We start from the raw sequence: 15,618 nt of genomic DNA, 5'->3' as shown, positions 1-15,618 counted from the left end.
GGCCCGCCGAACGGTGAATACGTCAGCCACCTGCTGCGCGATCCAACGGTGTACAAAGGCATGAAGCCGGGTTACACTCTTTTGAGATCGCGTAGATTGGGCCATAGTAGGAACTAGAGGTGGCAGTGGGAGGTCGATACCCAGGCGGTGAAAGAATGGAGCGTGTTGCTTTGCTGGCAGAGGATTTGATTACGACAAGGAACGCCTCGTTTCTGTTTGCCCTGTCCTTCTCGAAGCAAACCAAACATGTTCATGCCTTTACACATCCACTTCCCAGCCGGAGCAGAGCTTTCGATTTTGGCATGGGCCGGTATGAACAAAATCGAGCGGTCTCGACATAGGGGAGGGTTCAATGGTGCCCATCCTGGATTTCGAGACCCTCGGTCGGGAAGGTCTTTTCTTACAACACGATGAATAAATCTCATTCCCTAAAACCATGACCATTCACGGCGGAGATGCATTTCTCCTAGCTAGGTAGGAATTACCATGTTGCCTTGTATGTCTTCCAAGGGATTTGTGCATCGTGCCAAGGTAGGCCTCCTTGAGAGTCGGTTCCCCTTCGCCGGCCTCCGAAGCCAAGCCGTTCATAATTTCTCAACGCCCCGAACAGTGACGCAGTCGTTGGGGATTGGGTAGTACAGGCACCCGTCAGACACTACGACGTCGAGAAAGTTTGAAATAGCTGGTGCTGAAAATTAAGGAGGCTGTTTTGAGCAAACAGAGACTGGAACTCCTGACAATGTAAGTGGGAAGGGTGCTCGCCTATGCGACGGGCCGCTGGTAGCAAGAGGATGGCGCCATGATATGGCTTTCTTGGAGGGCAACTCTGATGAAGCTGGACGAATCTTTCTCAAGTATTTTATTCTCCAAGTACTAACGGAGAGCCATGGTGGCCTAATCATATCAAACTTGGTGGTGGCCTGGGACCCCGTGACAGCAATCGGTGAGATGATCCCGTTGTGCCATGTGAGCTGTTTAGCTCCTACACCACGACACCAGCTGAATGACTGGCTGCGAGCTGTTAACACGGCCGATGCGAAGGGGCCGGTGTAGGAAGAAGGTCGACCTGATTCGATTCATACAATGTATCTTGGTCTGTGATGGAGTTTTGGCGCTGAGGCTGAGCCACGAAGTTTGGTCGCTCACAGAAAATGGCGTTGCGTTTGGTATGAAGATAACGGTTAGAAGCATAGAAAATGAAGTTGAAATATATCAACGTCTATGCAGCTGTAGAGTCTGGGTTGATGTCACTGGTAATACAGGTACATGGGTACCTCCGCCACATGGTCCACTCATATGCCAGAACCCCTCCATCTCTGAATCAGTAGTGGGGAAGGAGCGAAAAAAAAACGTGAAAGTAAAAATCAAGAAGCTGCGACAAGGGCAAAAATGGCCTGGACCAACCCCGCCAAATCCGGGTTCGAGGAAGCAAGCACTGACCCTCGACCCTCGTCCTTGTCCTCGTCCCTCGCCCGCCCTCGCCCCAAGCCACGCGCACTCACTCGAACCGACTGAGATACACTCTCCAAACACCAGAGCAGTTGAGAGACTCCACCCACTTACTTCACAGTTAGTGGTTTCCCCCTCCATCGTCGCACCTCCACTAAAATTATCGCCTGCTAGTCTAATACTGCCCATATTTTTTTTTGCGGGAGGAAGGACCCTGCTCCTTCGATCTTTGCACCTTCCACCGCTACTTCAAGGAGGCATTGCCAGATGTAATTGGCCTTCTCGCAGAATCCCTTCTTCTTCTCTCCTTTTCAAACCACCTCTCTTAGAGCTGTACGTCTGTCATTGCCTCGAACCCCGCCTTTGGTCGAAGAGTTCATCCTCCCTCCCACCCCCCCCCCGCCTTTTGCGCTGTTGCTCGCCAGTCGCCACTGACACACAAGTTGCAAGCTAGCTGGCGATGACTACCTGGCAGCCAAATCCCGAGTCCCTCAGCCAGCTTTGCGGCTACCTGAGGGACTCCCTCAGCGGATACGATAAAAATGCTCAGAAGCAAGCAGAAATGGTGCGCCAACCCTCTCCCTCCCTCCCAGGACTTGCATCCATTCCCTCTTCTCCAAAAATCCCAAGATGGACCTCTAGTGGTCAAGAACACCCCTCTCGCTTTGCGCGCACCCAACATTCATCATGCGCATACTGACGGTTTTTTTCGCGATGCCTGTTCCCCCGAGAATAGATGCTTTTGCAGGCGAGAAACTCGCCCGACATCAACAATTACCTTGCCTACATCACTTCCAATCCCGAGCTTCCCTCCGGCGTTACAATGAACGCCGATTCGTGGACCATGGTCCGATCCTCTTCCGCCGTCATGCTCAAGAACAATGTCCGATCCAACTATAAGCAGATCCCGCCCGAGAGCCTGGCATTCATCAAGCTCGCCGTCATCAACGCTCTCCAAGACAAGCATGCTTGGATCCGCAACCACATAGGAATCGTCGCAACAGAGCTCATCAAGAGAGGAGGTCTCTTGGCTTGGCCCGAACTGCTACCCACCCTCATGGGTATGTGGTCGAACGAGACGGGTCAGTTCTCCGATGCTGCGCAAGAGGGCGCCATGTCGGCCATGACCAAGATTTGCGAGGACAACCCAAAGATGCTTGACCGGGAACTGAACGGCCAACGGCCACTTAGCTTCATCCTACCCAAGCTCATTGAGGCAACCAAAAGTCCCCTGGTGAAGGTCCGGACACAAGCACTTATCGCGATCAACGTATTCGTCCCGCGTAAGTCGCAGGCGATGCTGGACTCTGTCGATGACCTCCTGCAACACCTCTTCTTCCTCGCCACCGACGACAACACGGATGTGCGCCGACAAGTCTGCAAGGCGTTTGTGCAACTCGTTGATGCTCGACCCGACAAGCTGGAGCCCCATATCAGCGGACTCGTAGACTATATCCTGACGCAACAAAAAAGCGACGATCCGGACCTCGCCTTGGAGGCAGCTGAGTTCTGGCTTGCCGTTGGCGAACACGATCACTTATGGAGGGCGCTAGATCCTTACATCCATAAGATTATTCCTACCCTTCTCGAGTGCATGGCATACAGTGGCGAGGAAATTGCCCTTCTTGGAGGCGAGTCGGACGACGAAGACGAGGAGGATCGCGCGGAGGATATCAAGCCAGCCCACGCAAAGAAGTCTCAGGCAAGAAACTACACCAAGACCGGCGCTGGCCAAGGGGATTCCAACGGGGCCGAGGCAGGGAACGTGCCGTGGATGGATCAGGACGACCTTGAGGAAGGAGAAATTGACGAGTCCGACGATGACGAGAACCCCGAAGAACGGTGGACCCTTCGCAAGAGCTCCGCCGCGGCACTTGATGTGTTTGCGCGTGACTTTAAGAACCGCGTCTTTGAGTGCATATTGCCGTTCCTAACAAACAACCTGAAACACCCCGACTGGCCCTATCGCGAGGCTGCTGTTCTTGCTCTCGGCGCTGTATCCGAGGGTTGCATGGATGTCGTCTCCCCCCATCTTACCGAGCTTGTGCCGTATCTCATCACTCTGCTCTCCGACCCTGAGGTAGTAGTGCGACAAATCACTTGCTGGACATTGAGTCGGTACTCTTCCTGGGCCGCAAGTCTCCCGGACCCCGCTCAGAAGACCCAGTTCTTTGAGCCCATGATTGATGGCTTGCTCCAGCGCATGCTAGATCGGAACAAGAAGGTCCAGGAGGCCGCCGCATCGGCCATGGCAAATCTCCAAGAGACATCGGGCAAGCAGGTCGAACCTTATGCTGTCCCTATCATCCAACAGTTTGTAAGATGCTTTGGCAGTTACAAGGATAAGAACATGTATATCCTTTACGACTGCGTCCAGACTCTTGCCGAGCAGATTGGACCCGGTTTGGCGAAGCCGGAGCTTGTCAACGAGCTCATGCCTGCCCTCAACGCCAGATACCAAAAAGTCCCTGACGAGTCAAGGGAAATCTTCGCTCTTCTCGAGTGTTTGTCGTACGTTGCCGTGGCTCTTCGCGATGCCTTCGCCCCCTACGCCGAGCCCATCTTCCAGCGCTGCGTCAACATCATCCACATGAACCTCGAGCAGAGCATGGCGGCGACCAGCAACCCGGAGCTAGATCAGCCGGACAAGGACTACCTCATAACAAGCCTGGACCTCCTGAGCGCCATTATTCAGGCGCTAGACGGAGCTGGCGCTGCGGAGCTCGTGAACAGCACGAATGGCTCTCTATTCGAGCTCCTAGCGCTCTGCCTCGAAGATCTCACGGATGAGGTCAGGCAATCCGCATACGCTCTGCTTGGGGACTGCGCTAGATACGTCTTCCCCCAGCTCCAACCTTATTTGCAATCGGTGATACCAATGATCCTCAAGCAGCTCGACTTTGAGAGCGTGTTAGACGAGGACATTGACGGCAGTTTCGCCGTCATTAACAACGCGTGTTGGTCTGCGGGAGAGATCGCCCTGCACCACAAGAAAGGCATGGCTCCCTACGTGTCGGAGCTTCTCCAGCGCTTTGTAGAGCTCATGACGAACCCCCGCGTGCCGAGGAGCCTCGTGGAGAACGCTGGTATTGCTCTCGGCCGTCTCGGACTCGACAATGCGGAGCTGCTAGGTCCCTCGCTTCCCACCTTTTCCGAGGAGTTTTTGAATGCCGTCGAAGACGTAGACCCGAGCGATGAGAAGTCTACCGCGTTGAAGGGCTTCGCTTTGGTCGTGGGACAGAACCCGCAGGCTATGGAGAAGACGCTTCTTCAATTTTTCACCACTATTGCGAGATATGGTGACTCGCTCGGAACACTTGGGAGTCCCCTTAATAGGGAACTTCATGATGTTTTCCAACAGGTGAGTTGACGATCGCGCGCACACACACACACACACACACACACGCACACACACACACACACACACGCGCACACACACACACACACACTCTCTCTCTCTCTCTCTTAGCATTCTTGGCGAGTTTGATGTTTCCTAACCAATACTTTATCGGCAGGTCATTACCACTTATAAGCAAATGATTCCTCATTTCAACGACTTCCTCGGACAGATGCAGCCCGAGGACAGGCAAGCATTGGCTACGAGGTACACGGTCTAAAGAGATATAGCGAAGGAGAAAAATATGTCACTGGCAACAAAAGCATAAAGAGATGGAAAATAGGACGGGTCGAGCTGGGTATGGGGAGGAAAATAAAGAAGGAAAGAGAGGGAAAAAAAAGAAGAGAAGCATCAACTCAGCTTGTACCTTGCCTAAAACAGGAATGATATAGAGATATGGAAGGGTAATATCAGTAGTATGTGACATAGAAAGAGCATGGAAAGTAAGCAATTAGGGGTTCTCTACGGTAGCATCATGGAATAGCACAGTCTTCAGGGGGGTTGATATGGGGCAGGGCCTTCTTTCATTTTTTCCGCTTCTTCACTCTTTTCTTCTCTTCCTTTTTTTTACATTTCAAATGAATTAGCTTAGATTTCTGCATTTGCAACACTTCTGACATGTTGTCATTCCTGTTCATCCATCTTCATCTTTGGCCCCTAGGGATGTTGCTGAGGAGTTTTCTGGAAGGCTGTGAGAGTGGGCATGCTTGAGCTAGGAGAGAGAAGAAGGATGCTTGACCTGCTGTAACTGGGAAGGAGCCTTTGTGTGGTGGAAATCTGATTATGGATATGGATCTGGACTTTGGGTTTTAAGGGGGGGGGGGTTTACATGTTGGGGGGAATAGCCGAGTGTGGGATTAATCTGGAGCTGGCTGTCTGGGAAGAGGATGGACAAGCGTTCTTTTTTTCATTGGAGGTGGGAGGAGGCACTTTTGTTGAGTTTAGAGGAGTTTGGGTGGACTATGGGTTCTCTGAAAGAGGAGGACCCCCTTGTTTGTTGGGAACTGGGAATGGGTATATGTTGATGGATGGCTTTGGAGGATAGGGATACTGGGAACTATATCGATATATTTCTCGCCGAGATATGGACAGGACGAGAAATATGGAGGAAAGAGTCGCGTTATGGCATTCCAGTGAGCTGGGCACGGAGCCGTCCGAGGAAGGACAGGAGGGAAACATTGAAGTCCTTTGCAAAACAGCAAATGCCCCTGGGGAAATGGAAGGCTTTTTGATGTCGATGGCTTTAATTTGGTAGACAATTCCTCTCTTTGTTTCCTTTCTCTATTGTAGATAGGTAGATAGATAGATAGCATGTGCATTTCGACCTCTAGGTCAGCGGTTCTTTATTCTCATGTCCACTTGAAGACGTTTCTCCGACTGTGCTTCAACATGGATTGAAGTCTTGGGGAGCAGATATCCTGTCCTTGAGCGAGAAGGGAGCATGGGATGGGAGGAGATGCTGGGCTCGAAGGATCCGTTCCATTCTTCGACAAGATGATGTTTTGGTCGTCTATACATCTGTACACGTTCAAATTGCTTGAGCATGAGAAAGCATCTTGGTGTAGTCGAAGCCGGAATACAGCCCCTGTGTCAGAACCACAAAAGTCTCTCTAGAATTCTAAAGAGTGGTTTCGACCGTTCCGCGATGGGTTGCAAGACGGCCGGGGGATATCACCTCTACCTCTGGTTGACGGTATTTCCATAATCCTTGAGGGATATGGGAGAGGGAAAGGGGGAAGCGGCCTCATCCACAGAGACCAGCTTTCACTTTTCATGAACTCAAGATTTAATATCTCTCTCTGTCTCTCTCTCTCTCCCCCCCTTGATGGGGAGGACACCAGATTGATGGGGCAGCAGCCTAAACTTCTAGGCATCCCGGGTCAAGGCTCTCCGAGTTTTCGATACTGGCAGGCGAAGGAAAGCTTCATGAAGACCCAAGTGTGGAGGACTAGGCTCAACCTAACGCGGTTGAGATCAATGTAGCAAGGAAGCGGGCTGTGTCAAAAGAACGAAATCGACTCAGTGGAAGAAAAGACTTCTGATGGATTTAACACCAGCCCAGCCCCTTTTTCCGTGAGCTCGAAGGGAGAGGCTCCAGCCTATCACTGGCCCTGGGCGAATGAAGGACGCTGTGTACGCCGGCTTCAAGGAGGATCACTTGAACTGGGAGCTTGGCGAGACGCCGCATGTAAACCATCTCCGTCTTTCCAGCTCGGCGAAGCGCTCTCGCGGAGGGGCATAGGAATACGATTAGATCAAAATGCGGTCGTATCGATCAGTGTGTCTACTTCGGTTGCGAGCGCGACGTCTCCGCTCATGAAGCGTCCTGATCCAGGACACCCCGGCGCCTGTGATCATGGGTGTGTCGGCCAGTCTTGTCGCCCCCCTTTGGCACCCAGAGCTCTGTTCTGTCCACCTTCGCGCATCGCTCGGGCCGTAAACCGTCGAATCAAACAGGACACTAACATAGACCTCGTATCATCCGCATCTGTCCAAGGGGTAGGGGATCCGAGGTCCTCCTCCCTCCAGGTAGTCCCTCCCTAGTAACCAGGTCCCATCTTCCTCCAGAAAGACCTCAACCATAACTACCTCCTACTAATCAAAGGCCCAAGTTCCGGGAAAAAAAAAAAAAAAAGACCAAAGGGAAGACGGGGCGGGAGAGCACAAGCTCCCCCCAAGAGACACTAGAGTGGTCATCAAACACACCTCGTATTCCCCAACCCTCCTCCCATCTAAATATAGCAACATCCCCCAAAACCCCTTGCCGAACCAAGCCTCTTCAACCCAATCAACCAATCCACGTCTAATGTCGTCACTTCGTACACTTCTCCTCAGGGAGCCAGGGGAGCCCAAGTAAACCCGCATATCAATAGGTAGCATTCTGTATGTGCTTCGCGAGGGGTTGGGGTTGGGGAACACTTCACCCCCTCAGCCACGGTGACATGTCCAAGTCTTACATCCACCCTCTCATCTCTCATCTCTCATCTCACAGAGTCACACCAAGTTGAACCGTAAAAGTAAAGAACACGAATAAAGGGCCACTTAAACAAAAAGGCATGATGGAAATGTCACACCCAGCCCGGCGCTTCAATGCTATCAACTCGCTAAATATTTCCCACACTATCAACAACGGCGTTTCCAAAATAACAAAAATAAAAATAAACAATCAACACATAAAAGGCCCAACTATACAATCCGAAGCGATGACGGGTAGGTAACGGGAGACAAGCCGAGAGGAGAGCCAGAAACGGCCCCCTCTCTGTCCGTTCCCGTCCTTGCCCAACAATGCCAGGTTGCCGAAGGCCAAGATATTATATTCCTCCCAAAAAGTATGTTTGTTAGACACAGCCGTGTTCCATCCGTAGCAAGTAATCCTTCACATTTTCAATCCATCGCAAAAGGACAACAAAAAATAACAAAACATCTTCAAAGTCAAAACTTGTAAACGCCGTTGATATGCATTTTCCCTCGGGTTCAACTCCAGCAGACATTCAACAAAAAAACAAAGCAATTTCCCTTTGCTCCCAAAATGAGCAACACTGGTGAAGAACACCAAACCAAAAAGAGACCAAAAAGGGGGTTTCCAGACACAAAACCACAGCCGCCATGCAGGTCGGTGCAAAAAGATCAAATCAAATCCGTAAGGAGTGTATGTATAAAGTCTAGGGCCGATTCCAGAATTCGTTCATGAGATTCGTAAAAACAGGATGCCGAAAATGATGCTGTTTCCAGGGCGCAGTAACAAAAAAGGAGCGTCGTCTATATATATGTGTTGGGTATCATGATCCGGGAATAATCCAGTACAAAGGAGCGTAATCCGTCTCGCGGGTATCGTAAAAGGAGTGACATCAGTTGGAGTTATTAGGTAGTTAACATTAGGCTGTACCGTAGTGGTGTGTGTAGGTATCGTCGTTTTGTACAACAAGCCGTTCAGAGGTGGTTGAAAAAGGAGCGTCATCGAGTACCAGCCCCAAGTTGGGGAAGAAGCTGTATCGTTCTCGGGAAAAAAAAGTGTAATATCCAGTATTAGGCCTGTCAAAGGAGTGTCGAGGGGTGTCATGAACTGTAAGGAGTGTCGTTTGCATCCGCGTCTGTGTTGAAAAGTCGAAAAAAAAAGGGGGCACCGTATTAAACAAAAGTTCGTTTGCCGGTCGGGTGAGAGAATCGGAGTATTAATGCTGAGAATAAACCAGAAAAAAAAAGCGAAGGCCCGAAGCAAAAGCGTTTGTGCTAGAACAGAATCCAAAGGGACAAGGTGGAACGAGAGCAAAGGTCAAAAAACCAGAAAAACGTCGATGGGAATCCTAAGGCAGAGAGATGAGGTAACGCGAAAAAAGAGGTCCAAGTCGAGATTGCAGGGAGGTAGAGGTTGGCGGCCAGAGCGGAAAGATCAGATCAGGGTTCCGGCGGTCCAGTCTTGACCACGGGCTCCGATGAGCTTCGGTGGTGTTGCTGAGTCGAAACATCACCGGTAAAGGGCAGAGGAGAATCGGGCAATGGAATCATTCCTGCGAGATCAGGCAGAAGAAACGGAGAAGCAGCAGCGCTATACGACAACTGGTAGGAAGCAGTTGTCATATCGTCCGGTGGTGCAAAAGTTGGCGTCGTAGACATCCTGGACGGTTCTGGTCAACCCCACGTTATTATTCCAAACCGATAAATAGGTTAAAAGGGAAATGAGAAAAAGATATCCGCTGGTAAGTGGCCCGCATTCTAGACATCCCATAAGAGAACCTAGAACTTAGATCCACACGGCTTGATGGATGGGAGTGACAAACCCGACGCCAAGATTGCTGTTGCTGGGACCACCATAGACGGGAGGCATTCCGCCAAAGTCAAAGGTGCTGCCATAATCCTCCGTGTCGCTGTACGTGAACGATCCCTCGAAGGTCGAAGAAGCCGGACTGAGCCCACCGGTAGCGTATGATGGAGACGGGATATTCAGGTACTGCGGGTTGTTGAACGTGGATGACGACAGCATCAGCGGACTTACCGCCGCGCTGCTAGTCGCCGTGGCACCCGCAGCCTCGGTCGTGAGCATGGGCAGTGACTCGGTGCTGTAGCTGAAAGCAGGGCTTCCGTAGGCCAAGTAGGGTCCAGACACGGGAGGAATGGGAACAGGGGCATCGCCGACGTAGAAGTTGGGAGGGTTGAACTGCGGGAACGAGGGCGTGCGAGCCGGGTGCATCCATCCCATCCTAGACCGGAACTCGTTGACGGTCTCGATGGGGAACTCCATGAGCGTAAGTGGGGTCTGGGCCTCCTTGGCTCCGCGGTTGTTGATGGCGAGGAGCCTGCGTGCAATGTCCTCGACCGGCCCGAGAGTGAGACTACCGAAATACGCAGCGCCGATTTCCGGGAAGAGCCTCTCCATGAGCAGAGCCACCGTGTAGTAGTGGGCAATGGTCACGAGCGAGTTGGCCGATCCGCGAGAGTCCTTCAGGTACTTGACGGGAAGCCAGAAGAGCCACGTCCTCAGAGGTCGCAGCCGCTCAAACTGCTGGGCGACAGAGAGAGTAGGGCTGACCTTGCGGGATCCCTTGAGGAAGGTGATGAGCTGCTGAATGGACTTGAAATCGTGCTTTCCCTGCTTAAGGTAAGCCTCGACCTTTTGAAGCTGCTGAAGCGTTCGCTGGTATGCATCGATGTCCTCCTTGCTGGGTTGGTTGGGCTTGTGGTCAGGAGTGGGCGAGGGAGGTGCCGTGGGGAAAGTGCTGCTCTCGGCGATGAATTCGCCAAACTGAGACTCGTGCTTCCACGGCTCCATGGCATCAATGACCTAAAATGGCTACTGTTAGAGACAAAATTTGCGTTCTGCATCGTTTCAGGGCACGGGAGGACATGGGGACCATAGAGTGACTGAAAGACGATGATCAGCCACTTACCGAAGAGGTTCCTTGCATGAGCTGGGTCCAGCTACGCCTTCACGAACAATACTGTTAGCATATGAATGAAAATGGGGTAGGCTACGGCAGCTTGCATAAGTGGGTGGCGGGAGAGAAATACTCACCAATCTGTGGCCTGCCACGAGAGGACAAGAGAAGCTGCGAGAACGGCATCCGACGTCTCACGAGAGAACGAGCCGATGGCCTCCTGCAGACCCTTGAGAGCGACACCGCGGTGCTCGTAAGCCATGTTGCCGACGAGAGGGCAATCGGTGAGGAAGGCAATGTGCATGGCGGAGAATGCCAACAGGGAGTGCATGACATATCGATTGGTGGCACCGATTTGGAGGATGCTGTCCAATGTTAGTTACTGAAAAAAAAATTCACTAAGAAGCCTCGTCTGTCTCTTGAAACTTACATTGGCATCTGACGGGTCCAAATAGTAAAGTTGTTGGCATCAATGGCATCGAGCTCACTGCAGATCGAGGCAACGTGGTGGATCAACCTCAACTCCTCGACGGTGTAAGTCTGAGGAGAGGGAGCAGGGTAGATGTTGAGATTGGTGAATGGGAAGATGCCGGTGCGTTGCCACTGCTCAATGTCGGCCTCGATCTGGGGTGTCCACATGAGATCAGGCTTGTCGGGGCTGCCAGCACGGTTCTCGGGAACGGGCATGTCATTGTAAGGGCATCGGATCTTGTGCTTAGTGCAATTGCGGCACTGGGGGAAGCTCTCGTCACATCGGATGTGGCGACGCTTGCTGTATCTCTCGTGTTAGTCGAACCGGGACCAGCACACACGTCTTTCCAACCTCCTTCTCGGGACCCGACCAGAAATCAACTTACCAAGTATCACAGCCCTTCCGCGACTTGGTGTGGCTGCGACGAGGGGGACCACCGCCGGGACCAGCCATCTTGAAACTTGTTTGAACGAGGTTTCGAACTTGGATGAAGAGAAACTTGGACGTTTGAAGAGAAACACACGACAATGGGCCGGACTGTCGTGTGCTACGAAGCGAGTGATTTTCGAAGATTTGGGTTGTGTGCCTTTAGGGTAGCGATCGAACGAAGATTATTTGACGTATTCGAGGTGAGTTTGCGTCTCTCTTTTTTCCTTCCTTTCTTCCGCTTCGTGAGCTATTACGGGGTTGGATTTCTAGAGAGGTCTTCCGTGAACTTTTCTTTTCCCTTTCCTTCTTCTTTTTTTTCCTTTCCTTTCCTTTCAACTGCAACTGTAGCGATCGTAGGGTGGATAGTAGAAATCGGAATTTCCACGTCTCCTTTAAGCGAATGTGGGTGGTTTTTGGTTTTATAAAAAGAAAAAAAGACTTAGAGTCACCGAAGCATTTCGGAGGGAACACTAGGTAAACTGGTCCTAAACTGGTCCCTTTTACGTCTTCGAGGCTTCTTCCTTTCTGCACAATATACACCGACGAGCGAGTGAGCCGGTGGATACTGTGAATTCGATGTCGGGAGGAGGCGTTGAACGTTAAATCGGAGTCTGGTGTCTTTTCTTCCTTCCTTTCTTCCTGCGTTGATTCCTTGACTTGACTTGTCAAATTCTCGAGACGATCGGTATTCAGGTTCGAGAGTTGCTCAGTTGTTGTTGGTCTTGTCGTTCTTCAGGTCTTGCTATCTTGGGTAACTTGATCGATACTCTTTTCGGACTAGTTTCGATGATGATGACGAGTAGACGAGAAGAAGAGGCTTCACGCAACACACGCACACACACACTTTACAAACAAAGAAAAAGGGAAAATTGGTTTATTCAAGCGAATGACAGGAGTCGACGAGGACTTCCTCAGAAAGTGGTTTTGGGGGGGGAGAGCGAATGTGGTGGAAAAAGCGTTGGAGCGATTGTTGGATCTTGTCTTGGTGGGAGGAAGAAGGAAGAGGGGAAGAGGAAAGGGCTGAGGCGGCAACATGGGCCCCCCAGGTTAATATGTACTTAGAACCACATTTTCCCAGACGCACGCCCATGCCGCAAAATCTCACACGCCCCCCCTTGTCTGTCCCCACCCTTCCTTCATGGTCGCCCCTCCCTTTCAAGGCTCGCCCCCCTCGCGCTTCCTCGGTCGCTCAGGACCCGCCGTTGATGGCTGAGACCGAGCCCTATCGCCTGTTAGTAACCGGCGCCGTGCAGACAAGTACACTCCGTCCGAAGACTGAGGAAAGGTACACTACCGGTAGAGTTTCCGGTGCAGGTATCAATCCATACTAGCCATCAATCAGTGCTAGTGGTGTCAGACTTACCAGCAAACTACAAGCCAAGGATCCCGCTGCGACTTTGTCCTTCAGGGCACTGTGGTTTCCACCCGCCTCGCTGGCTCTGCTGTAACAGAAGAGAGAGCGCAGTGGCATGCTAGATCACTGGACGCGGCTTTCTCGGTCGAGAGTAACCTAAAGTGGGCTGTACTCCTCGTTCAAGGACTGCATCAAAGCCTCCCTGGCTGCCAGACACTGTCCCCGGCGTCCCCCGCCTCTAGGATTCCTCGGACGGTGGTATTTCCCGCTTCTCGCTCCGCGCCCTGCCTATTTCTTTACCACGCTCCACTATATGCTCGCCACAAAATATCACTGATCAATCAGTGCCAATGCGAGCTGCTTCTGCTCACACTACTCCGTACACACTAATACCCGAGGCATCCTTGTACCGACAGACCACGAGCTCCACTCACCCTCTGTCCCCGCTCACACATCGCTCCACCTTTTCCCACCGATAATGAGCCCCCCAAGCCCAGGGATCCTCGTTCTGACTAAACAGAAGCAGAAAGGTCCCCGGCGATGAGGTTTATTTTTGGGATCGAGGAACAAAAGAGGCTGGCCTCGGCTCTTGGAAGAAGGGCTTGGAATGACAATGCACTCGTATTAGAGTTGTTGCCGGGTGGTTGGGCCGATATCAAGCTCTCAACAACATTCAATCAGTATGTCCTTAGTCCCAAAGGTTAAGGACGCACACAACAGCCAAGAGAGGAAAGGGCCGGCAAGGGGGTGGCAGGTGGGAGGTGGGAGAGGAGCAAAAAGTCCAGGCATGATGTCGACGGTTTCTATTTTTGCCATGGTACCCTAACTTGGGACCAGGCCTAACTAAACCTTGGGGTTGGCGTCAGGTCCGGTTGGCTGCTCTAGTGTCTTCACTAATACTTGATTGATGTCACCGACCGAGCCGAGAGCCCATGAACTGATATCACCTTTTCCACTGTTTAGTAGTACATCAGGGTACCCCTTGCTGGTAGTGCAAGAGTTGGCCCAGCCGTGCAGGAAATTGCCTTGATCCATCACAGATAACTCCTCGGGGCCTGATCCGATGCATCGACTGAGTTCAGTGATGCAGCAAAACAGGACTGAGGTCAAAGTCAACGCTGAAACATTCCCAACCACCCTTTCTCTCCAAAGGAAAATAGTAAAACAGAATCAAACACTAGATAAAGAAAAAGAAGAAAAATTAGGGAACAAGTTGGCTGGCCTAAAAAAATAGAGAGCTCACCACACACTCACCCTTCCACCACAGAAACCCCCCGAAGAAGAGTATTCCCACGCATAAAAAAAAAAAAAAAAAAAAAAAAAAAAAAAAAAATAATAATAATAATAATAATAATAATAATAATAAATAAAATAATAAGAAAAAAAGAGGTCTAAAAAAAGCGCCGAGGCACGGTTCGAAGCCCAGAGCCACCTGAGAAGAACACCATCCTCTGAAACCAGTCACCAGACAAAAGGGCCTGTGAGCTGGAGCCAGCGAAGGGGGCGGTGTAAAAAAAAAAGCCCACAGCCAATCCCAACCCCATCCAACCAAATCGTCGCCGGTGGACGATGGAATCATTTCTGTCTCAAAGGGAAAGATGCCAAGGATGGGCCAAGATCCACACGTGGCGGCAGCGGAATTTGGGAGAAATTTGGGAGAATTTGAGGCGGAGCAAAGAAAGGATCAATCAATTGTTGTGTCTGACAACCAATCTCGAGCCGAGCCAGTGAGGGCTAGGTACACTACTAGGGCCTGGCCTGGCCTGGCCACACCAAGAAACCTCAACTGTTCTGGTTGTCTGCAACAGAGTCGCGCTGGTAACCAGCCCTCTGTTGGATCAATTGATGTAGTGACTTCACTGTTGGACTTGCCGCCGTCGGTCGGTTGTAAGCGGCAAGCGAAGCGGGCGGAAACCAACCAGCTTCTCAGACAGGCTGGGCAGCACCCTGCCTCAGTTCACCACTAGTACTTCGTACTCCATCACCACTAGTACTTCGTACTCCATCACCACTAGTACTTCGTACTCCAGCGTACTTAGGTGGGCATCAAATCAACTGTTCTCTTCCGGATCCCGTCAATTATCGTCCGCATTACATGCAGACTTCAAGCACGTCGCACCGACCGACACCGACGGTGCATCTCACCCATAGGCTCATTCATCCCTTCTGCCTCTTCGGCCAACGCAGCACATTCCACTCCATCGTAACGTAGCTCCCACACATTCTTTTAATTGCAGCCCGACCCATCATTAAATGATTCCACGGCGAATCAACAATCCAGGAGACAGCTTACCCCAGGTAGCATCCAACCCCAAAAATAGACAGAATCAAGTGGCGGGAGAGTCCGACGAAGAGAAAATTCGGGACAGAAAAAAAAACAATGCGGACACAAAACCAACGCGATCCCCACACGCCCCATGCACGACATGGTCCGGTCCAGTGCGAGTCTGGTGGAAGAAATAGGGCCATAGAGCCGAGAGTGGCATCAACACTGTCAACCCAGACGAACCCAGTGACGTTATGGGTTCCGAACCGGTCCAGCTCGTGCCCTCTTCGCGCTGGCGACTGAGGTCATAGTGTCCTGCCAGGACGAAGCACTAATATGCACTACCACTAGTTTAGTTTTTGGAGCTGACATTCGCCA

The 15,618-nt window shown here is 51.5% G+C and overlaps 2 protein-coding genes across 2 annotated transcripts; one reads left to right on the top strand and one right to left on the bottom strand.

Annotated features, from left to right (window-relative positions):
• Window positions 1-1,909: 1,909 nt before the first annotated feature.
• SAPIO_CDS0533 (Importin beta-2) lies at window positions 1,910-5,066 on the top strand (the record flags this gene model as incomplete). The annotated part of the gene is made up of 3 exons (XM_016783289.1): window positions 1,910-2,014; window positions 2,186-4,810; window positions 4,965-5,066. 3 exons carry the CDS (start codon window positions 1,910-1,912, stop codon window positions 5,064-5,066), a joined length of 2,832 nt encoding a protein of 943 aa, XP_016646489.1.
• A 4,521-nt stretch (window positions 5,067-9,587) lies between these two features.
• On the bottom strand, window positions 9,588-11,644 carry SAPIO_CDS0532 (uncharacterized protein; the record flags this gene model as incomplete). Its single annotated transcript, XM_016783288.1, has 5 exons — window positions 9,588-10,625; window positions 10,732-10,768; window positions 10,857-11,084; window positions 11,150-11,491; window positions 11,577-11,644. The coding sequence occupies 5 exons, from the start codon at window positions 11,642-11,644 to the stop codon at window positions 9,588-9,590; spliced, it is 1,713 nt and encodes a 570-aa protein (XP_016646488.1).
• Between the last annotated feature and the right edge of the window lie 3,974 nt (window positions 11,645-15,618).

This window comes from Scedosporium apiospermum, assembly GCF_000732125.1.
Source record: "Scedosporium apiospermum strain IHEM 14462 chromosome Unknown SEQ_SAPIO_0022, whole genome shotgun sequence".
Classification (NCBI taxonomy): domain Eukaryota; kingdom Fungi; phylum Ascomycota; class Sordariomycetes; order Microascales; family Microascaceae; genus Scedosporium; species Scedosporium apiospermum.
This window is presented reverse-complemented; position numbering and strand designations above follow the sequence as displayed.